The 25,004-nt window shown below is 46.7% G+C and overlaps 1 protein-coding gene across 1 annotated transcript; it reads left to right on the top strand.

Annotated features, from left to right (window-relative positions):
• Positions 1 to 16,291: 16,291 nt before the first annotated feature.
• Positions 16,292 to 23,628, top strand: Gas2l2 (growth arrest specific 2 like 2). Its single transcript, XM_059269581.1, has 6 exons — positions 16,292 to 16,676; positions 18,276 to 18,517; positions 19,407 to 19,514; positions 20,532 to 20,628; positions 21,192 to 21,444; positions 22,125 to 23,628. Exons 1-6 carry the CDS (start codon positions 16,292 to 16,294, stop codon positions 23,626 to 23,628), a joined length of 2,589 nt encoding a protein of 862 aa, XP_059125564.1.
• The last annotated feature ends 1,376 nt before the right edge of the window (positions 23,629 to 25,004 follow it).

The following is a 25,004-nucleotide window of genomic DNA, read 5'->3' as shown; positions in this document are numbered from 1 at the left end:
TTGGATCACAGAGGGCTGGGGATAGAATCTCAGCTGCCCATAGGGCTCTGCTTAGGGACTGATGCCTTTTCCAGAACCTCCAGACTCAAACCCCTCAGGTCCCCTACTTTGCCCCAAGGAGGACCCCAATGAAGAATAGAAGATGGCTTTGGCCCCACATAAGACTGGGTTCAAATCCCAGCTCTACTGCATAAATATAAAACCTGTCAGACCTTCAGCAAAAAAACATTTTACAGGAATAGTTCAGTTAGGCCACTGCTGGAGGCGACACCTAGATGTAGGCACCAGGAGTCATCTCCTTGAGTCGTTCCCTAAGGCCCAGTATCCTTTGGCAGGCACACCTGAACCAACAAAACCCAGCCTATGACTTAGGAAACATTCCAAGACACAAATGTCCCAAGGACCAGTTGCTCATCTCACCTGCCTCCCCAGACCCAATCCACCCAACAGCCTTTTGTCTGTCGATTTTCTCAGGGTAATTCCGGAGTTTATGGAATTTTCTTTTTTAATGGGGGGCGGGGCACTGGAGAGATGGCTCGGCCATTAAGAGCATTTGTTGCTCTTGCAGAGGACCCTGTTTGGTTCCCAGCACCCACATAGTGACTCTACAATTCCATTTCTAGGGGATCTGGTACCACCTTCTGGCCTTTGCAGGCACCAGGCACGCACATGGAACACACATTTACATGCAGGTAAAAAAAAAAAACATACACATAAGATAAAAATAAGCCTTTAAAAAATTTTTAGAGTGTCATAAAAATAACACTAGCATAAAATCATGTCAGGACTTATTCTCAGAATAAAAACAGTCACAGAATAAAAACAGTCTTAAGTGAAAACATGTGAGGAAGCAATCTTACCAGAATATGGGGTGCATGCCTCCTGCACTTAAGTGCCACTCAGAAACCCCCTGGAGAGGAGCCCCCCCCCATTAGGAATGAATAAAAACTTGGAATGGGCTGATCTCCATCCAAAGAAAGGGAAGAGAATGAGCTGCATTTATGGACAAACCCAAGCACTACTTCCTGCTGCTGTCCACAGAGTTTATGCCCAAAGAGCAAGGTGAGGCCGGATATCAAAAGGTGAATCACACCTGTGACTCCAGCATGCGGGAATCTGAGACAGAATGATTGTGAGTTTGAAGCCAGCCTGGGCTATATATGAGACCCTGATGTGTGTGTGTGTGTGTGTGTGTGTGTGTGTGTGTGTGTGTGAGAGAGAGAGAGAGAGAGAGAGAGAGAGAGAGAGAGAGAGAGAAGGGAAGAGGATAGGTTGGTACAGTATCTATCTTACTTGACAACACAGATAACTTTAAATTATCCAATAGGGTCGCAGTTGCCTCTGTTGGGACCATCTGGAACATCCTAACCTGTGCAGAGAAAGGGAGTAGAGTGGGGTTTTGGAAGGTTGCACATGCATCAGCTAAAATATATCTGCCTGGTCAAAGATTAAAACGGCTAATTAAAACTAGTAACGACTCCCATTTCATACCACTTATTCACTCAATGAGCCAGAGGTAGAGGATGCAGGGCTGGTTCCATGTCTTGATGACATTGTTACCGGCCACAGGCATCATCAGACTCTACGCCTTGTGCTGAGAACTCTGGAAATAGACAACTCTCTGTCATTGAAGCTCCTTCTGCCACAGGCTGGTGTGGGTGCAGAGACTCCCGCCTCTTTCTCCCCTCCCCTTGCCTTCCCTCCCCCTCAGCTGGCCAGCCACTGGCCTCTCCTTCTGTGCCCCAATTCAGGCACATTTCCCTAGATCCAGATTACACTGAATTCTGGGGGATCACCCGTTTCTTCCACAGTCCTTAGGAACCTGCTAGGGTTCCTGTCCTAAGCCTGTTTGTTTTCTAGGAGGACCCACTGAGCAAAATCTGAGACATCATCTCTCCATCCTCCCAGACACAAGTGGCCCTAGGAAACAAGCACATGCTTGCTATTCAACTGTCCAGAAGGCCTGTGATTTCAGCACAGCCAGCTGTCCCTATTCTTAAGGTGGAGCGGCACTAAAGTCACCTGCTAGCTGGCCCTGGGAGTAGGTGAACTGGCAATGCTGGAGAGAGGAGCATGTGGCTTCTAGGGGGAGATCAGGAAAGGAATTCAGGATAAGACCAGTTTCCTGGGCTTGAAGGATGCCTGTGCATGTCAGTGGGGGTTTTAGCCATCAGCAACAGAAAACGGAACTGGCCAAAGCAAGCAGGAAAAGGATTTTTCTGGTTATTGGAAAGTCAGTAGAAGTTATGGGAGAGTCCATAGATCCACCAATCAGTTAGGATGAAGGAGATTTTGGGGCCCGGCAACACAGCTAAATTTCTAGCACAGAACATGAATTGTGAAGCATTGTACCTATGGCTCCAGGATTCATGTGTGCATGTCATCACAGCTGCCCTAAGAATGAGTTCTTCACTGATTCTGGGTACCACTGGCCCCATTTCATGAGTCTGACTGATTCCAACTAAACTCACATGTTCATGAGCCAACCAAAAGGGACTGGAGCCTGTCAAACTCCCAAAGATGGAACCAGGTGCCTTCTGGGTAGGGAACACACCACAGAAGCATGGAGCCTCCTGACCCAGGCTGTAAGATTCATGGTTCTTCCCAGTTGCTTCTGAATAGGCAAGAAGGAAACTACTTTGTCCACTAGTAGTAGACTAGTGGCTTCCAAAGCCGTTTTGGCTGTAAATGACAGCAGACCAACTCACACTAACTCAAGATAAAAGGGCAAGAGCACCCTTCCTTTGTCACAGATGGAGGCCTGTGTCTTAATCCCCATTTCTATACATCAACATGTCCTCTGACCTAAGGAACGGATAAGCACAGAACTTCTCATTTCTTTCTTTTTAAATACAGGATTTATTGGTTGATTGATTGATTGATTTTGGCTTTTTGAGACAAGGTTTACCTGTGTAGCCTTGGCTGTCCTGGAAGTAGCTCTGAAGACCAGGCTGGCCTCACACTTACAGAGATCCACCTTTCTCTGCCTCCTGAGTACTAGGAATAAAGTCTATGTGTCACCACCACCCAGCTAGATTTATTTATTTTTCTTTTATATGTATGAATGATTTGCCTACATGTGTATATATGTGTATATATATACATACATATATATGTGTATACACACACACACACACACACACACACACACACACACACACCATATGCATGCCTGGTGCCAATGGAGGCCAGAAGAGGGTGTTGGATCCTCTGGCACTGGAGTTATGGATGGTTGTAAGCCAGCTCGTGGGTGCTAGGAACAAAACTCAGGTCCTCTACAAAAATGACAAGTGCTCTTAACCACTGAGCCACCTTTCCAGTCCTCTCATTTCTTTCTTTAAAACCCAGTTCACATTTTATTTGCATCGTTAAATCTTCTTGTTGGAACACAAGTCTACTCAACTCCCTTTCTGATTTAATTAAATGTCTGCTACAGTTCTTTGCTGTTTTGTGTGTAGGTTTAAACCTCTGTGTTTGGGCCAGCAAGATGGCTCATGGTACAGGGGGTGTGAACTTGTGGCCAAGCTTGGGGACCTGAGTTGGATCCCTAGGGCCCACATGGTGGAGGAATAGAACTGGCCACTGCAAGTTGCCCTCTGACTTCTGCGGGCACACCGTAGTGTGCACATTTGCGCACACACACACACACACACACACACACACGCACATAAAAATAAATAAATAAATAAATAAATAAATAAATAAATAAATAAATAAATAAATAAATAAAAGTTTAAAAATTTCTGGAGTTGGGGAGTGCAGCTTGGTGATCAGGTATTTGCCTGGCATGTATGAGACCCTGAATTTAATCTCCATAATAAATCATGTCCTATCCAATGTGGTATTAAAGTAAACATTGTGTTTAACTGAAAAAGACTACAGAGTTTTAGAAATTTAGCTTATATAATTTAAGGGCTGGCATGTTGGATCCTGTATCTATGCACAGTCTGATTTTGTATGAATGTTGCATTACATATTTAATGAGTTGCAAAAATAAAATAAAAACAAAGGATAGAATGTAACACAGACAGTATATCGCACCTAAAGCCAAAAGATTTGCTATCTGGCTTTTTACACAGACTGTAAAGCCAAGACTCACAAAGACTTTGTTTGTGGGACTATTGTATGGTTGGAACTATAAGTTGCCCCCGTCTCAATTCTCCCCCTTTTTCCTTTTACTAAAGAGGCACCACTGAATATTGACAGGACACTGCCATCAACTACATGTTTTCAGTCTTCCTTGCAGCTATGTGGGGACCAGATGCCTAAACCTTGGCCCAACTCATGTGAAAAAAGTTATGTGTGTTACTTACACTTCCCATCCTTAAAACGGAAGCTGTCAGAGACCACACAGTCTCTGCATCTTCTTCCTACAAATTTGGAGAAGACAAGGAACTGGGAAGCCAGGGTTGATCCTGTAAGTGAAGACAGTAGCAGATGGGAGCCTCAAGATAGAAAGATCTCTGGGCAATGTCATGGACAGCCATCCATCTACCTAGAACCATTTGCCTATCTCTGAAAAGAGGGAAAATCTTTCCTTCTGTATGAGCCACTGTTTTAGGTGATCTTTTTGTTTTCTGTCTGGCCTGTTGATTGACAGGTAGATAGACAGACCAGTGGTTGGCCATTAGATAACAAAAACAAGAACTCCAGGACCCCAGGGTCCTCTGTCCCTCTATCTCTGTGTTTGTGTGCCAACTTCCTTCCCACTTTTGCAAAAGGGATCTCTATGTGTGCAGGGAACATAGCTTTGCATCTGCATCCCCAAAGCCCTAATATCCAATTGGTAGCTCCAATTCAGAAACCATAGAGAAGGGGGCTGGGGAGATGTCTCAGTGGTTAAGAGCACTGGATGCTTTACTAGAGGACTTGAGTTCGATTTCTAGTGCTCAGATGGTGACTCACACCCTCTGTAACTCCAGTTCAAAGGGATTCGATGCCCTCTTCAGCCTCAAGGGCACTAGGTATGCACATGGTATGCACATATATGTACCAGGTATGTGTGGTGATATTATGTTCCCCAAAATATTGTGCACCCTAATAAACTTATCTGGGGTCAGAGAACAGAACAGCCACTAGATATAGAGGCCAGAAAATGGTGGCACACACGCCTTTAATCCTAGCATTCCAGAGGCTGAGATCCTCCTGGATCTCTGTGAGTTCAAGACCACACTGGAAACAACCAGGCGTGGTAACAAGAGCCTTTAATCCCAGGAAATGATGGCAGGAAACAGAAAGGTATTTAAGGTGTGAGGACGAGGAATCAGAGCAGGCTAAACTTTCAGGCTTTAGAGAAGCAGTTCAGCTGAGATCCATTTGGATAAGAACACAGAAAGCTTCCAGTCTGAGGAAACAAGACCAGCTGAGGAATTGGCAAGGTGAGGTGGCTGTGGCTTGTTCTGCTTCTCTGATCTTCCAGCATTCACCCCAATACCTAGCTCCAGGTTTGTTTTTATTAATAAGACCATTTGAGATTCATGCTACAGGTACGCAATATACTTGCAGACAAAACACTCACCCATTAAATAAATAAAAATAACTGTTAAAAAATTTAAATCACAGAGCTCTATGTGGATGATTCTGAGTCACATGCTTACCTAGCTCAGAAGCTTCCAAGGAGAAGGGTGAAGATTTTAGGATTCAGAAGACATGTTGGCATATGTCTGGGATAAATACTGTGGGCATTTGGTGGGTAAAGGCCAGGATGTAGTGAACAGCTGTTCTGTCTATGACCTTGAAGCACCACCCCTAGAGATGCAGCAGGTAATTACCCTAAGTGCCTGCCCCTGGGGCATGGCTCGGGGATACCCTTAAGACTTGAGATGCACAAAGGCCAGCTCTCTTCGCTCCCTTGTGGGACTTGGGTGCTGGGACAGTTTCCAGGCAGAAGAACAGCATGGGACTGTGCTTCACCTTTTCCAGGACCCTGCGACAATTCCTCTGTTCTGTCTTGTGAGTTTTCCCTTCTTAATAAATCTCTTTGCCCTTTAAGCAGACTCCTTTGGGCTACACGGCCTGAAGGAGGCGGTGCTTCTTGCCATAGTACATGACCTCTTAAAAGGAAAGGGAGAGAGGTCATGAGGCCCTTCTCCCTGGTTCCTGCTTCCTAACATGAGCGGATGGCTAGGTGGATTTGCTCCCAGTCAAAACAGAGGACAACTTCAGCTGTTAATATTCGTTCTGTATTCATGAGTGTATTTCCTCAATTTATACTTTAATAAATTCCCTAATACTTCTTAAGCAGACTCCCATGGATTTCTTTTTTTGTTTGTTTAGTTTTGGTTTTTGTTTGTTTGTTTTTGGAGACAGGGTTTCTCTGTGTAGCTTTGGAGCCTGTCCTGGATCTCCCTCTGTAGACCAGGCTGGCCTCGAACTCACAGAGATCCGCCTGGCTCTGCCTCCCATGTGCTGGGATTAAAGACATGTGCCACCACCACCTGGCTCCATGGATTTCTTACTTTACTTCATGCCCACATAGATGGGCCATCCCCACAGCCCTTATCCACATGGAGAATCCTATAACTCCTGCCTGCTGGCAGCCGCTCAAATCCTGCCCATGGAGGCCAGTGATTTCTGCTCTGCCAGACACACACCCGCAACACCATCTAACCCGCACCTATGTGCTGCGGTCCAGAGCTAGCTGCACATGGCCGAGTGACCTTTCGCAGAACCACCCTCTCGAGTCTGTGTGGTTCATAAATAGACCCACTGGGGCTGCTTGCTCACACCCATGAGCCTCCCAGAACCAGAACTTTCAGCATTCCCCAGACCAGCACCAGCAGATCCGCACGGCTGCATCCCAGGCCAAGGATCAAGGCTGAGCGCCAGATGCACTGCCCACCCACATGCGTATGTAACGGCATATGAGCCAGGCAGTATTACAGGGACTGTTCTTTTACTTTTAAAACAATTCGGTGTGGCTGATGCCAACTACATCTTTTGAAATACCTGCTCCCAGCTGCTACCGCCACCATCTTGTGCACAGCCACCCTGGCATGCAAGCAGGTAGCCAGCCCTGCAGCACCTCTAGCCTGAGAGCTATCTCATCTGCAGATGTCCCAGGCAGCACTTCCAGTTGTTACGTATATTACCTCATTTGTTGTGATCCTGTTTCCTCTGCCCAGTACTCACGGGTAGAGGTTGCCTGGGTTAGTGTTTGATTCACAGGAGCCCATTCAGAGAGCTGAGTCGGCTCACACCAGACATGTTTTGGTGCCACACCTGCAACACCTACTGGCAAACCATTGATACTACATCCAAAAATCATTGACTAAACCAGTCATTCATTCAACTTGCTCAATTACATCTGGAACTTATGACAATCTCTCAAGGATCTTATCTGAAGTAAATTACTTGATAACTCTACACCTTAAACTGATATTAATTAATTAACACATAAAAACATTAAAAAGTTTCTTTACAAATTTTAAGTCTCTCTCACACAACGGCAGATAATATAACTACTCAGGAATTTAAAAACTTCTTTGTTTATATTATGGATGAAATTTTACAAGAAATATACGACCTTCCTAGGATACATACAATTTTTACCATATGGGCGATTAGCATAGTAATCCATATCATATCACTGAAAAACTGGTTTAATAACAACATCAAAAATGAGACATTAATGGGACTGATACAGACCTTGCAAAATGGTAATGAGAACTTAAACAAAAATATTCTTTCTTTGGAATCTGATAATTTACCACAAGAACTTCAGTCTGCTAATAATAATAACAATCAGATTTAATCCTATTGGTAATAAATGTGAATACCCAATGGATAAAACAGTAAATCTTCAGAGCAATATTAATACCATACAGATAATTTCTAAGGAGAAATGATCATCATTAATTGATAGAATAAAGTCTTTGGAATCATATGTTTCTGGTGAACATAAAAAATTTTGGAGTCCATGAAGTCACTGGAATCATTTATAGTACAGGAGGTACAGATTCTAGAAAAAGCTGTGATTAATCAATCTCAGCCTTTGGAGGAGTCTTATAGAACTGAAAATAAGGGTGATAACAAGCAGAAGGTCAAGGCTATAGAAGTCATAACATTGCCAGTACCTTACAGAGTTAGAGATGACTTACCAAAGGCAACAGATGGTTCTTATACAATGGCAGATCCTGTCACCGTTTGTGAAAAGCCAGTAAATGATAAACATCCTGAAGGATATGTGGAATATATTTGGCAGCCTATTCATATGAGAAATTTAAAGAATACCAAGGAAGCTGTAGTTACCTATGGTATTCATTCAACATACCTGAAACAGATGTTAAATACGTGATGTTCTAGAACAGTGTCATGCCTAATGATTGGAATCAGTTAATATCTGCTGTGTTAGAATATAGCCAGCAGTTACTATGGAAAAGCTGGTTGAGAGAAGAAGCTAAGATCCTTGAGCAGCAAGGTAAGATTAGAGGTTTTGAGATCCCCAAGATCAAATTCTTGGTGAGGACTGCTTCACTAATATAAATGCACAATCTACCTTTGTTGAGCATACATTATCCATATGCTGTACAGCAGCCTTAATTGCTTGGAAACCATTCCAGAACCAGGGAAACCAACTGAGCTATATACAAAGGTCTTCCAGGGATCAGAAGAACCATTTACTGATTTTTTTTTTTTTACGAAGACTGACCAAGGCTATAAACAAGACAATATCAGACCAAGAACTAAGACAAGTATTAACTCAATCTTTGGTTTTTTGATAATGCTAATATAGAATGCAAAAGGATACCTGCACCTTTAAAGATCAGATCACACCCATAGAAGAATGGATCCAATACATAAACAATATTGAGTCTCTTAACTATTGTGATGAGGCTTGGATAGCAGAGGCAATTTCCAAAGGTAGAAGGAGGCATTAAAGTACCAAATGTTTTGACTGTGGGACACTAGACCATATAAGAAGAAATTGTACACAGGGTGCTCCTAGAAGCAATGGTTCTTCTAGAAAAACCCAAATAGGAGACCCTAACCTTCTGGATTATGCAGAAGATGCAGCAAAGGACAATACTGGACCAATGAATGCAAATCAACAAGAGACAAATGAGGCAATCCTTTACCATTGGAAAATACCTCAAGGGGGCTTCTTGCAGGCCCCCAAATTGAACATGGTCCAGTCATTTCCAGTCACTGTGGAGGAAATTCCTCCCCAGGACAAGTAAATAATACAGTTCCTAACGTAAAGAACAATACTGCACTGGATGATAGAATAGCTTTGATAGCTGGATCAAAAACTCCAAAAAACACAATAAAATGAATATTTTGCCAGATTGTCATAAATGAATAAAGACCAAAGCTTAGAGTATGAATTAATAACCTTATTCTAGAAGGCTTAGTGGACATGGGTGTAGATGTGACTATAATTATGCCAAAATCAAGACATCTGAATTGGTCTCTTCAAGAGGTAGGTGTCCAATTTCTGGGGATTGGAACCCTATCTCAGGTAAAACAAAGTACGATATGGGTTGAATACATAGGGACAGAAGGACAGAGAGGAAGGCTGAAGCCATATGTGGCTAATGTAGCAGTGAATCTTTGGGGCCAAGATTTGTTACAGCAATGGAATACCCAGATTAAAATTCCTTCAATCTCAGAAGTGGAATATAGACCAATTCATGTACCTAGGAATAATATTATAAGATACTATAAAAAATAGCCACCAACCATTCAGGCTGTACATAAACAGAGTGCAACTGCCATTGAACTCTCAGAGGTACCAATGGCCCTACCTTTAAAATGGCTAACTGATAAACCTGTCTGGTTTGGATAATGGTCTATGACACAAGAGAAACTACAAGCCTTAGAACAGCTGGTTTGGGAGCAGTTAAATGCTCAACACATTGAAGAATCTACCAGCCCTTGGAATTCTCCTGTATTTGTTATTAAAAAGAAATCTGGTAAATGGAGAGTGCTGACAGATCTGAGAATCATTAACAAAGTAATTCAGCCTATGGACTCCTTACAGAATGGGATACCCTTACTCTCTCTGTTACCTAAAGAATGGCCGCTTATAGTTATTGACTTAAAAGACTGTTTTCCCCCCACAATATCTCTACAAGTAAAGAATAGAGAAAAATTTGCCTTCACAGTATCTACTTATAATAATTTCCAGCCAGTCAAGAGATATCAATGGAAGGTCCTCCCACAGGAAATGTTAAATAGGCCCACCCTGTGCCAATATTTCATGCAAAAACCATCAGAAATAATTCATGCACAATTTACACAATCTATAATTTACTATTTTATGAATGATATCTTATTACCTGACCCAAAATCAGATACTTTAGAAAGCATGTTTGAAGAAGTAAAGAAAGTTTTGCCTTGCTGGGGATTACAAATTGCTTCTGAAGAGATACAAAGAGGAGATTCTATTAATTACTTAGAATATAAGATAAAGCTACAAAAAATTAGACCCCAAAAGGTACAACTCAGGAGAGATTGATTGTGGACTCTTAATGATTTTCAAAAATTGTTAGGAAGTATTTCCAACTTATAGACTATCATTGGAATACCTAAAGATGGACTAGTAAATTGAGCCAATACACTAAAAGGAGACAAGGACTTAAATGGTCCAAGAGAATTATCAGCTGAAGCTGAGAAGAAATTGGCTCTAGTAGAAAAGAAAATACAAGAGGCACATGTGGATCCTGTGAATCCAGAACTTCAAAGCATTCTGGTCATATTACCCTCCAGACATTCCCCCACAGGGATTTTGATGCAGAGGGAAGATATTATATTAGAATGGATATTTCTACCATTTACACCAAGTAAGAAATTAAAGACATATGTGGAAAAGATCTCTGATTTGATTCTAAAAGGAAAATTAAGATGTTGTCAATTGACAGGAATGGACCCAGCAGAAATTGTAGTACCTTTAACTAATGAAGAAATTTCCTCTTTATGGAAAGATAATGAATACTGGCAAAGAGCCTGCAGTAAATTTTTGGGAGAGATTAACTGTTATCCCAAAAGCAAGAGAATAGAACTCATAAAAAGAACTGAATGGGTCCTTCCTCACATTAAAAGTCAGAAACCAATCTCTGGAGTCTCCACATTCTATACTGATGCAAATAAATCAGGAAAGGCAGGATATATAAATCAGAAGATTTAAGTACGGTGGTCCAAAGCCCTTACAATTCTGTACAAAAGTCAGAATAGTGTGTCATTCTTATGGTACTTATGGCCTTCACAGAATCTCTCAATATAGTCACTGACTCTCAATATGCAGAGAGAGTTGTTTTACATATTAAAACTGCTGAATTTATTCCTGATAATATAGAATTAACTTGACTGTTTATGCAATTACAGGAAATCATCAGAAATAGGGAACATCATATATGGGTTCATCATATATCCCACATGGGTCTGCCAGGTCCTCTAGCACAAGGGAGTGATGAAATTGATCAATTATTCATAGATAATGTGCTAGACACCTCAGAGTTTCATAAGAAACACCATGTAAATAGCAAAGATTTGAAAAGGAACTTTTCTGTCACTTGGCAACAAGCCAAGGAAAATGTAAAAAAAAAAGTGTCCCACTTGTTCCTTCTATAACCAAACTCCATTACCTGCAGGAAGCAATCCTAATAGTATGAGATGAAATTTGGCAGATGGATGTGTTTCATTTTCAGAATGTGGAAGATTAAAATATGTACACCATACCATTGACACCTACTCAGGATTTCAATAGGCAACTCCTATGAGTTCTGAAATGGCTGAGTCTGTGATTACACACCTTTTAGAAGTTGTGGCCATCATGGGAATACCTGTACAAATTAAGACTGACAATGCTCCAGCATATGTCTCAAATAAAATGAAACAGTTTTTTTGCTTCTTACAATAAAAACGTTACAGGTGTACCACACAATCCCACAGGCCAAACAGTCATAGAAAGATCTAATCAAACTTTAAAGAATATGCTTAATAAACAGAAAGAGGTAACAATGACCCCTAGAAATAGATTGCATAATGCTTTATTAACCTTGGATTTTCTCCATGCTGATGAGAAAGGGACAGCTGCAGAGAGACACTGAACAACAGAAAAAACTCCTGAGCTAAACCGACCGGTTTTCTTCAAAGATATGTTGACCTCGGAATGGAAACCAGAATACGTCCTATGTTGGGGAAGGGGTTTTGCTTTTGCTTCTGCAGGAGAAGAAAAGCTATGGATATCAACAAAGTTAATTAGAAAAATTGATTTGAGCAGGAGAAATCCATTGATGAGGAGAAGTAATAGCTCATCCACCGATATGAGGATTCTATAAGTTTTAAGGAAAACTCAACTAACAAAGGTTGGGTCAGGGTTCTGTTTTTTGTCTTTACGGGATAATAAGAATACCCATCTTCAAGAAATCAAAAGGACTTGGACACCCAGACATTTATAGCAGAAGGGAAGAACCTATTGGTACCAATATGCTTCACAGGCGATCTCTAAAGTCTCCAAAAGGAAGATGGGGCCCTACAACAACTCTTCCCAGTCCGTAATGATGCCATTGAACCAAAAAACACTTTGGGCTGCAAACTCTTCAGAACATTTCCAAGATGAGATGTTCCATCATATTACACTTCTAGCCAGAACCTCAGTTAACCTTACCCATTATTCTGAGACTGGCTACAAACATTACAATTATTCCTACTGAGACTTAACCATTTGGCTTTCTTACAGGATACCACAGAGATACTGTCACCCCCTCAACAGCAGAAAGCAATTTTAAGAAAACAATGCCCCCTCTCCTAAAAGTTTTCATTTCTCTCAGGGATATGGGTAAGTTGTTACAGGGTTGGGGGGAACAATAGAACTTAGATTCAGGATTCTTTTTTGGGAAAGGATAAAGGAGAATGGATAGGTACAGTATATTAAGGAGATTATTATATATACTAGTAAAGTAATTTAGCAAACTATCAGCCTTAGATAATTTGCACTGATATGGATTCTTGTATATTGATAGAAATGTAAACAATTTTCTGCTCCTATTTAAGATAATTTGTATATTGATACAAATTCAAAACTTGATTGTCATATTGTACATATATTCCTACTCCTATTTGAAATATTTTATATATTGATACAAATGTAAAATTATATTCACCATACTATATGTATGTTCTATCTCTGTTTAGGATATTTTGTATATTGATACATATTAAGGATATTGTTATCCTATTGCACTATACATTTCTATCTCCATTTAAGGTGTATTTCGTGTATTGTCACAATTTTGAGGTCATTGTCCTTATACTGTACCTTGGTTTAAAGATTGCTTACCTTGTTAATGTGAAGCCTTAGTCCTTAGGTTATTTAGATAGGTAAGACTTACAGATTAATAGTCACCCATGAGTGTTATTTCTACAGTTATGTTAGTTATGCTTTCCAGATTTACAAAAACGTATGCTAGCTAACCAGAGTCTCAGAGTGCCAAGGCTGAACACTTGTTTAGACCAATCCTATGAACTCTCCAGGAGCTACATGGAATGTGGCCACTTGTCATCTCCTGGTCTAAGCTACCACTGTTCCTCCTTGGGTGCTGCCAGAATTTCAAATGTTGTCCAGTAACACCTGTAATCCGGGAGTCCCTCTACACAACTGCTGAGTTAGGTCATGTCCCTCCTCTGCCCTGAACTCTAGTACATTTGCCATTTCACCAGGAGAAAATGCATCTTGGCGTTCACCTGCCAGGCCCTGTCTGCATTCACCCACCAGGCCCTCTTCTGTCTGTATTCACCCACCAGGCCTTATCTGCACTCACCTGCCAGGCCCTGACTGCACTCACCTCCAGGCCAAGTCTGCATTCACCTCCAGGCCCTGTCTTGGGGCCTCATTTCTTCTCAGCCACATGTCTGCCTTCTTTTTACTATTCTTTTCAAAACGTATTTATTTATCTGTTTGTTTATTTTACGTGCCTGCATGTATGTCTGCATACCACACACATTCTTGGCTCGATGTCCATGGAGGCCAGAAGAGGATGTTGGATCCCCTGCAGCTGGAGTCACAGATGGTTCTGAGCTGCCATGTGGGAATCAAACCCAGGTCTTTGGGAAGAGCAGCCAGTACTCTTAATCTCTGAGCCATCTCTCCAGCCCCCCCCCCTTTAAACAATTTATTTATTTTTATTTTATGTGTATGAGTATTTGCCTACATATGTGTATGCATACCATGTGCATGCCTGGTGGCAGCAGATGCCAGAAGAGGGTGTCTGATCCCCTGGAACTGGAATTACCAGTAGCTGTCAGCTGTCTTGTGGGTGGCTGGGAACTGAACTCAAATCCTCTGCAGGAGCAGCCAGAGCTCTTAACTCCTGAGCTGTCTCTCCAGACCACTTCACTTTCTTAAAATTTAATTTTTTAAACTTACATACATGTGTGTTTGTATGCCACATGTGTGCAGGTACCCATGGAGGCCAGGAGAGGGCATCAGATCCCCAGGAGTAGATGTTGGGGACCAAACCCAAGTCCTCTGGATGAGCAACAATCCCTCTTAACTACTGCTGAACCATCTCTCCAGCCCCCCCCCCTCTTTTTGCTCTTCTTTCTTTCTTTTTTTAGTATTGCTATTCTTAGAACATACCAAGCATGCTCCTGCCTCCAAGCCAGTGCACTGGCTGCTCTCATTCCTCATGTGAGCTCATGTCCTCACTTCTCTCCGGTCTCTGCCCAGATGACAGCTTAGCATCAAGGCCTTCCCTTTATGGAAGGTGTCCCCTCCCATAAAGCCACCCACTCTCCCTGTATTATGCCCCCAATATTTATCACTGCCTGACTTACTGCACATTTATTTTGTTATTTGTTTCATCTTTTGATTTTTGAGACAGGGTCTTACCATGTATTCCAATCTAGACTTGAATTTGCTATGTAGGCTGGACTTGAACTCTCAATCCTGCCTCTGCTTCCCAGCTGCTGAAATTACAGGTGTGTGCCAGAACGCCTAGCCAGACTTATTTGTCCATCTACCACCCATCACCCAGTACCATATAAGTAGCCTCCGTAAGTTCAGGCAAGTGGTGTTTTGTTTATTGCTGTATACTCAGCCCCATGATAGTAGTGTCTGGTACATAGTAGAGGCTTAAGAAATCTTTGTTGAGCCGGGCACTAGTGGTGCACACCTTTAATCCCAGCACTCAGGAGGCAGAGGCAGGTGAGTCTCTGTGAGTTTGAGGCCAGCCTGGACTACCAAGTGAGTTCCAGGACAGCCAAGGCTACACAGAGAAACCCTGTCTCAAAAAAAAAAACAAACAAAAAAAACAAACAACAGCAAAATAACAAACAAAAAAGAAATCTTTGCTGAATGAATGCATCGCCGTGATTAGGGGATGAGACTGTTCTAGAAGACTCACGTGATTGGAGCAGGGGTGGAACAGATTCTCCAGTATGTAACAGGGCTGCTGGTGAGAGCTGGGACTCACCCAGGCTGTGCCTGTGTGTTCTGAGGGTCTGGTGCTTTCACACACACTATTCTTTTGTTCCTCACAACACCCCAGAAGGGTAGAGATTGTCCTTCCCATCTGACAGTTGAGAAACTAAGGTACAGAGAGACCAGGGAGGGTCTGCCACCCCCAAAGGGATGTAGGGCAAAACTCCGATCTTGGGTCTCTATTGCTGTGTCTCTCTCTTGCTCATTCATTCCTCAGTGTTCAATGATCTCTAAGCCCTGTCTCTGCACTTCTCCCCCACCTTCCTCAACCTCCCCCCACGAGGAGTCAGTGGGTACAAGAACCCTGTCCCAGCCTCTCCCTGCCCTGCTCCCTCTGCTCAGGCCTCGCAGCAGGACACAGGCGCTTGGCTGCTGGAAGGAAGAGTTAACAAGGAGTGTTTGTAGCAGCTGCTGTCTCCAAGGAGAGGAAAGAAAGCAGAGCGGCGGCGAGGCCACAGCCTAGATGCTTTTCCGGGCTCCCTGGCTGGTGACAGTGGCGGGCTGGTTGGAGGCAGCAGATGACCCACCTGGCCCTGGGAAGAGAGGAATGCTCTCACTTCCACCAGTCCTGGGGAGCGCTGAGCTGAGTTGGACTGGGCATCTGAGAGTGAGGTCGCTTGCAGGGCCACCGAAGGGAAAGTTCAGGCAGGGACTAAGGAATGTGGGCAGTGGGGGCTGGGCCTGGCCCAGAGGCTGAAGCCAGCAGCAGGCTGCAGAGTCAGAAGCCCTGGGCTCTCAGAGGGTAGAAGGGGACCCATTGAGCCAAGGAGAAGTGATCCAGGGCCTTGACCTAGCCTGTAGCAAGAGTAGAGAGACAGCAGTAGGGGACAGGAGGCTCCTACTTCCTCCTGTATTTCCGTTCCAGCAATGTCTCAGCATAGGGGACCCAGGAGGAGGCCCAGGACCCCAGGGCCTCCCGTGCGCAGCATCCGGCCCTTCAAGTCCAGCGAGCAGTACCTGGAGGCCATGAAGGAAGACCTGGCCGAGTGGCTTCGGGATCTGTACGGGTTGGACATTGACGCAGCCAACTTCCTGCAGGTGCTGGAGACTGGCCTGGTGCTGTGCCGGCATGCCAACGCTGTCACAGAGGCTGCTCTGGCCTTCCTGGCTGAGGCACCTGACCGAGCTCCAAAGATTCCCATGCCCCAGGCTGGCGTTTTCTGCAATGGGGCTGCTCAGCCGGGCACTTTCCAGGCCAGGGACAACATCTCCAATTTCATCCAGTGGTGTCGCAAGGAGATGGGCATCCAAGGTAACACGTCTGTCTCATGGGGGCATGCATCCCTTGGAGGCTCAAGCTAAGCTGGGTCCGGGGTCAGGCGCTGAGGTATTCTTCTAGATTTTTCCATGAGGTAGCTCCTCTTTCTGTGCATCAGTTTCTTCACCTCACAGTAAATCCTTCCTGTAAACACACAGCGATGATCAATAGACATCTGTTGATAGCTCAATCCGTGAAGATGTATGAATCACCTTTTCTGCTCCCAGTGCATGCTGGGTACCAAGGACTGAGAGAAATAGGGTCCAATGCCCAGGAATGCATGGCCTAGGAAGGCAGACGGATGGATAGATTCAGGAATTATAGCCCCAGGGGGATGTGTGCTTCAAAGTCAAGTGTATTAATATCGGATCCAGAATGGGAATGAGCAGCTTGATGATATAGTAGTGGACACCAGCAAGGGCAACAAGAGAGAGGAGATTTGGGGTAAGGAGAGAAGTTTGGGGAAGGGAATTAACTAGGCACGGCCGGGGCCGGGGGGGGGGGGGTCGGCAGTGGCAAAGCACCAGAAAGGCGGATAACTGGGAGAAGCTGGCCAGTGAACATGAGGGACTAGAGCAGTGGTTCTCAGTGTCTTCATGTTGCTGTGACCCCAACCATAAAATCATTTCGTGGCTACTTCACGACTGTAGTTTTGCTATTGTTATGAATCACAACATAAATATCTGCTGTGGGACACCAATGGGGTCATGACCCACGGGTTGAGAACCACGTCATTAAATGATGGTACGAATGCCAGGAGTGGGGGAGCACTCTACAGGGAGGGACACATGCCTGCAGGGATTTGTAGAGTTCAGGCAGCAGCAGTCGTTTGCCTGGAACCCAGGAATGGGATTAGGTGTGATTGCACAATTCTCCAGCCCAAAGGTAACTGTGCTGAGACAGGGGAAGGGTCAGGTTTGGACTCCAGGCTGGTGGCAAGGAGGTGAGGGGCTGGTCAGAGGTTAACCAAAGCTAATGATCTGGCTGGAGATGTAGCTTATGTAGGTTAACCAAAGCTAATGATCTGGCTGGAAATGTAGCTTATGTAGGTTAACCAAAGCTAATGATCTGGCTGGAGATGTAGCTTATGTATCATTCCCATCACCGAAACCCCAAACAACGGTTGCTTTCTATTGAGATAGGCTACACCCTCATTTTTGAGAAGATAAAAACTGGGACTCTGGAACTAGCCAAAGGTCTCATAGTCTGTAGTCAAGTCAGAGCCATTATAGGGTGAGTTACCCAGAGCCTATAGTCAAGTCGGCCTGGTTATCTAGAGCTGAATTTGGGGTATCCGCAGGATGGATAGGAAGAGGAAGAAACTGCTTCTTGCTCCTGAAATCTTCTTGGTGGCTAAGTGGATCGGAGAGCAGGATAGAGAATGTCCTCTTCCCTGCTCTAGGCTCAAATCAGGCTCCAAATACTTGACCCACTCACCAGCCTCTGCAGTTAGCCTGGCTGCCTTGTGTGGACGCATCCCTTCCAGGCGCCTCCTCAACCCGAGATCCTGTGTCTGCTACCCCTGCCTTGGGATGGTCTCTAGCAGAGCACTCAAGCCACCTGCGTCCCCTTCTCTCCTTTGTCCCACACCAGAGGTGCTGATGTTCGAGACAGAGGACCTGGTGCTACGCAAGAACGTGAAGAGCGTCCTGTTGTGTCTGCTGGAGCTGGGTCGCCGCGCCTGGCGTTTCGGTGTGGCGGCGCCGGCCCTGGTCCATCTGGAAGAGGAGATTGATGAGGAGCTGCGGCGTGAGCTGGCCCTGCCCTCGCCGGATCCTCCACCACCCGCACCCCCTGTCCGCAGGCCTTGCCACTTCCACAACCTGGACCAGATGGTGAGGCGCCCAGCCATGCCCTCAGGCCCAGCCTGTGCCCTGCCCTCCTCTTCCCCAGTCCTCCCGTGCTCCACTCCGGGCCCCTACCCTTACCACATGTGACAGTGGCCATTGCCACTCACTGCCTTTGCACCAGCCTAGCGCTGCACACCTCTCATTTAGTCCTGTGGGCTAGGTGCCAAGGACATGGCATCCTCGTTACCAGCTAACACCCACCGTGTAGTTTTGGGCAAATCATTTAACCTTTCCGATCTTCCGTTCACCTGCATGTAGTGTACTGGGGCACAGTAGCCATTTTCTGGGACGGCTGTGAGAATTAAGTGACCCAACATAGAGTATGTGGAGTAGGTTCCAGAGTAGAATCCCATCCTAGGAGGCGGTACTTCCCTGAGGCTAGCCCCATTCCCGCCACTGGGGGAAAAGGGGGCTCCTGGAGGGCTCCCCCTTTGTTCTTTCCCTTTTCTCTCCTCCGCTCCCCCCTCTTCTCCTCTTCTATTTTGCTCTTCTCTTTCCCTTCCCTTGCAAGGGCTGCCAGACGTGGTCTCAAACTCACGAGCCCAAGCAATCCTTCAGGAGGGGTTCTTAGCAGAAGGCCTGTGATGCAACACACAGGACTCTGCCCCATGCTGGTCAAACAGCCCAACCCACTGGATCCCACGTCAGAAGGGGAAGAGGACCACAGTGGGGAGCTCCAGCTGTTATTCTTATGGGTTCTTTAAAGCCTTCCCCTTCCTACTTACCTCTCAGCCCCCAGCCCTGACTTCAGCACCAGCCTTGGGGAGGGGGCTGTCTAGAGGCAGATAGGCACTCCATTTACCTTGACCCAGTACGTGAATGGACTTGGGTACTCAGACAGAGAAGAGGACTGAGTCTCTGCCATTGCCCACAGGTGCAGAAGCTCGTGAGCCATTGCACATGCCCAGTGCAGTTCTCCATGGTCAAGATATCTGAGGGGAAGTACCGAGTAGGGGACTCCAACACTCTCATCTTCATCAGGGTAAGTGGAGCCTAAGGGAGGGACATCCAGGGTCAGCGAAATGGAGTTTCCTCCCATAGAATCCTGGCTAAGCCTGAGGGCAAAGACAGGAAGCCAGCCATCAGAGACCCCAAGTCACCAGACCTTAAGGCTCTCCCCTACCTTGGAATTTTCCAGGAAAGTCTAGGCAAAGTTGACAAGGCTATCCCATCCTCCCTTCAATGTAGCTGGAATCACCACCCTCCACCACCTCCATCAGAGCTGAGTCTACAGGATGCCCACAGGTAGAAATAGGGTCTATTTAAAAAAGTACTCTTACTTTTCCATTCCACAGGATAGGGCAGAGTGAGAGACCTGAGAACCTGGGTTTGTGTTCAGTGTGTGGCCCCAGCCATGTGGATCCCAAAGTATACCACTGAGACCCTGGACCCATCCATTCTGTAGAGTGAACAGCAGTATAGGTCTGGGATGGGTTTTTTGCTCTCCCTTCCCCATGCCTAACGTCACCTCCCCAGAGATGTCTGTGCTCAGGGGTGTGGTCAGCAGTTGGGCATGACCAAGGCCTTTCCTTGGGCAAAGAGCATACCTGGGAGCACAGCCAGCCACCTGAGCCCCCCTCAGATCCTGAGACACTAGTCTTATGATGTGGGTTTAGGCAAGGAATTTGTGGTCCCACTTTCGAACCATGGACATTAAAGTCTGGAAAGACTATGAGACTTGTCTCATTACAGAGTTGGACAGAACTCCCACCGTCTCTGTTGCATCACAGAGGCGTGAGGATCCCATATCAATTGCAAGCAGAGACAAGTGCAAACCCCTGTGTAGCAAAGAGAGCATCCCCAGCTGTGGGTGCAGAACAGGAAACTTCCTGTTTCCCGGTTTGGGTCTCGCTTTACAAGAGATGTCTGAGGCAGTCATGGTTAAGACTGAATAGAAAAATATCCTGTCTCCCGATCACAAACGTGTGTAAAGGAGTATACAGGAATAGGGGAAGCTCTCCACTCGGCTCGGCTCTCAATTTCACCTTTGCCCCCTCAGATCCTCCGGAGCCACGTGATGGTGCGTGTTGGGGGCGGCTGGGACACGCTGGGCCATTATTTGGACAAACATGACCCCTGCCGGTGTACGTCCCTCTGTGAGTTCCCCAAGAGTTTTTGCTGTGGGGCTGGTTAGAGAGACAGTAGCACCTGATTGGGCGAATAGGCCTGATCCCCAGGGGCTCCAGCTGTGCGGGAACTGTGGGTGAAGACAGAGGGGCAGTCGTGGCGCAATACTATGAATAACCACAAGGTGGCGCGCAAGGCACGCAGAAACAGCGTTGGCCAAGGTACATCTCAGTAGAGCTCAGGTCTGGCCTGGAATCCACACTGGTAGCCCGAAGAAGACTGATTTCGAAGGTTTTCAGTCCTTCCCTAATCCTCTTCAGTACGTCAAGTAAACCCGAATAAGCATACAACCTGAATAAAAGTTGAGGATCGGCTATACAACATAGCTATCAGCAAATCCCGATGTTGGGCTCTCTGACCAGATCGTGTCCCCTGAGCCCCTTTGTAAAAACTGGGGCTGCCCCTGTAGGCTCTGGTACCTATAAAGAGGAATAAGGAGAATTTCACAGTGTGGAGAGGAGGAACAATGAGTTTCATAAACAGGAATTGAACCTTCCTTTCTTCTGCTTTCTCTGGGGGCCTCTGTTGGTAGCCCACAAACCAGGCAGCTTTCTGAAGCCCCCAGGGCCACCGGTGCAGCATGAAGTGAAGGTGCAGGATGGACCCTCACAGCCCCAGCCTACAATGACCATCAGCCGCTCACAGAGCCCACTGCCTCCAGTGGATTGGAGGACATACACCTCTTCTAGCCGAAAGCTGAGGCCCCCCACTCCCTCTTCTCCCGGACCCCATGGTCAACGGGGAGCAGGGGCCAGGACCCTCCGAGAGACAGCTCCATTACTAAGGTAAAGAGAGGGACGTGTAAGGGTCTCCTCCATATTCTCAGTGGCTCAAGTCCCAAGATAAAGGGAACAATGTCCTACCCTAACAAAACTTCATCTATGCCGGGTATGATGGCATAAGCCTATGGTCCTAGCATTCAGGCAGCCAAGACAGGAGGATTGTGAATTTGGGCCACTTTGGGAGGCCATATTACAAAACCAAATTTAAAAGAAAAGGGTTATATAGTCCAATGGGACAATGCTTTCCTAGTATGCACAAGACCCCAGACTCCACACCCCAGACCCACAGAACAAGACAAAGCTTCAGGTATTTTGTGATCAAAACAGCACCCAGGACTTAAGGGGCATCTAGTTGCTCCAAATATCTACCCATTTTGTAGCCAAGGAAACTGAGGCCCAGAAAAGGAATGGCAATATTCAATGTCCTTCCATTTCATGATTAAACTAAGACTGAGATCAGCCCCAAATGTGGGTTTCTGATCATCAGTCTTCGAGGCTGGAATTTTCACTTCTATTTGCTATGTGGGGAACAAGAGAGAACAGACAGGAGGAACAGCTGCATAGGGACCTCTTGGTCCATCCTCGGGAAGAGCACAGGTTCTCTAGTACCTCATGGTACTCCCATGGGAAATATCTCTGATGGTCCTGAGTCTCTCTTTCCAGCATGTTTTTCTCATTTGCAGGTCGCAAGAGAGGCCAATGACCCCATCTCAGAGAATGTTGTCACCCGGTCCCCAATTCTCGCCTATCTGTAGGAGCCCAGACCTATGGAGGACCACGTCAGGAAAGAGAGAGAATAGATGTCCAGGTGAACTGCCCAGAGGAAGGACTCCCACATCTTGGGTTCACAAGGAAACAGATAGCCAAGGAACACATACCAAGGCCCTCAGCTCCCAGAGGCTCCAAAGCCCTGAGGCCACCAGTAAAGGGACATCAGTAAGAGGACCATCTCCCCCACCTCGTTCCTCCAGCCTAGCCAGTCTTCACAGTATCTGGCTTCTGCATCGGGGTGCTTCCCCACAGCTCAGAGAACCCATGCCTATTCAATCCCCACCTCCCAGCAAAGGGTTCACCAAGATCCCCATCCGGCTGTCCCCTGCCCGACCCCCAACTCCAAGAAGTTTTTTGGGTAATGAAAGTGGAGGTTCCATGGAGAGAGGATCCATCCTATCAAAGGCCCTCACAGGGAACCCGGATATATCCACACATGGGCATCACTCTGTGGAAGCAAGCCATGGGGACCACCAGATGGACGTCCAGATAACTTCAGAGACTGAGGATCCCAGGAGCTTAGGCACACACAAGTGGAAAGGGAGGCACACCCCTCTGCCCCTGGGCAGGACCAGAGAGCAAGCCCTCTACCATAGCCTTGAAGAGGAGATTGTGGCCAACATGAAACTCCTGGAGGTGGGGGCTGCCTGTAATCAGGGTACAAGGCCTCAAATCATCCCTCGAAGCGGAGTCTATGTTCCCAGCCTGGGTGGGAGGTGGCCTGAATCTGGGGGTCCTTATGATAAAGTCATCCAAGAACTGGTTCAGGCCCCCCCACCTCTCCTTAAAGTGGATCTGAAAGCCTGGAAGGTAGGCTCTGAAGCCCCCCCTAAGCCAGCTGTGGGCCCAAGAAGCCCCAAAGAGAAGCCAAGATCCAGAGAGAGTGGGCCAAGGGTAAAGGCAGGCCTGACTGCCAAGGGTACCCCAGTGAGGACTGTGTCATCCGCTAGAGGGAAGGACTGCTCCACTCTGACTGTGCCTGCCACTCCGGAGGCTCCCACACATTCAAGCTCAGACCCCCGTTCTGACAAAGCCAGGGTATGTCTGGGCAAGGGCAAGAGAACACTCCGAAAGCCCCAGAAGATCCCATCCATTTACAAGCTGAAGCTGAGACCCAGAATCCGGCCCCGCAGAGACCACAGGCCTGAGAAAAGACCTTCCAGAATTCCCAAGCCACTGGCCTACCTCTGCCTGGGTCCAGCCAGGACAGCTCCTGGAAGCAGGCTATTGAAAGCCACATTGGGTGGCAAGGGACGGGGCACCTGCCAGGTGGATCACGCTGGTGAAAAGGAGGAGGAAGAGAAAGAGAAAGAAGCCAGCATCTCATTGGAGAACAGTTCCCAGGTGTCAGCGAGCCAGGAGCCTCTGCAGCCTGAGGGGGCTCCACTTCCACCTGAGGAGGAATCTTGGGTCTGAAGAGCCTGCAGATGGCGAGGACCACAGCAAAACGTATGCAGTGCAATGTATGTGAGAGGAAGGACAGTCCCTCACTCAGGACAGGGCCTTGGCCAGGAGTGGGTTTGAAGACCCCCATCTCTTCAGCTGAGCAAAAGGGCAGCCCACACCTTCCTTTCCCTGCAAGTCAGCATCAGGCCAGCAGCAGTGGGGAGAGCCCATATCTTATTCCTGCCCCTAAGAACAGCTCCTCGGCCCCTGGACATTTCCACAGCTGTAAGTTATTAAACACACATGGGTCTGTCCTTGAGATACATCTTTTGGGGTCCTTTCCCTAAGACTGTAGAAGTGTAGAGAGGTGCAGCTTCAAACCTCTCTGCAGGAGGTGATGGAGACCAGGTGGAGGGAGCTGGCAGAAAGGGAGGGTTCCTCCCGGGTCCTGGTGGTCAGGACCGTGGACAGCGACAAAGGCGGCCCCCGCACAGGCTCCTGAAGGCCACCCTTGACATGGACTTCAAAGATTTGCCCCTGGTCCTGAGAACAGGGATCACTCAGGGTGAAGAGAGCTAGCTGGTTGATGGCATCCATCACATTTCTGTGTCCAAGAACCTATGTGTGGAGGCCCTAAATTTGACCCCTGACTGGGAGGAAGATGCAGAGGCAGTTAGCATTTGAGTCTTCCAGGCAGCTGCGAGGGCAGGTAATGTGCCCTCTGTGTGTGGTTGTGGTTAGCTGGAGGGGAAAGAGTTATGTCCAGTACCTTTTCCCTTTGATCCCTGGGTTGACCTGGACTTTGGGGGTGGGGAGCCCCACTCTTTACACGTAGCACATGTGCCCTGCAGGGACCCCCCCCCCCCATGACCAACAGAGCTGACACTGAGGTAGAGAAACGAGGGAAAACGCTCCCTGATTTTTAATCTGACTTCCAACAACAGCTCGATGGGTGTCACACACACTTCCAGACCCTGTGTGGGAAACCCTGGTTGGGGAGGGGAAGGACGGAGACTCAGAATGGGGGTGGAGGGACCTGAACTCCAAGACCTGGATGAAGAGGAAAGGGTGAGGGGAGGGGCTACATTCCAATGGATCCCCCAGTGGGGGCAGCCAGAGGCCTGGATCCCCCACCCTCACCTTGAGTGCCTCAGAGTTGGGGGTGATTGGGCACATGAGATGCTGCCATCTTTACCCCACGCCCCGTGGAACCAGGGGCGGGGTTGCAGGAGAGGAAAGTGGGCGTCCCTCTTCCTTACCCTCCCAGCCACTCTGAAGTGTGGGGAAGGGGAGCCACCACCTCTGTTTCAGAGGGAGGCTCAGAGAGGGCAAGTCGCTAGCCCAAAATTGTGCGGGGCAGCAAGGACTAGAACCCAGAACACTGGGCTGCCCACGGTGAGGGCCTC

Source organism: Peromyscus eremicus, chromosome 8a (genome assembly GCF_949786415.1).
Source record: "Peromyscus eremicus chromosome 8a, PerEre_H2_v1, whole genome shotgun sequence".
NCBI lineage: Eukaryota > Metazoa > Chordata > Mammalia > Rodentia > Cricetidae > Peromyscus > Peromyscus eremicus.
The sequence above is the reverse complement of the archived record's forward strand: the minus strand, read 5'-3'. Positions and strand labels throughout refer to the sequence as shown.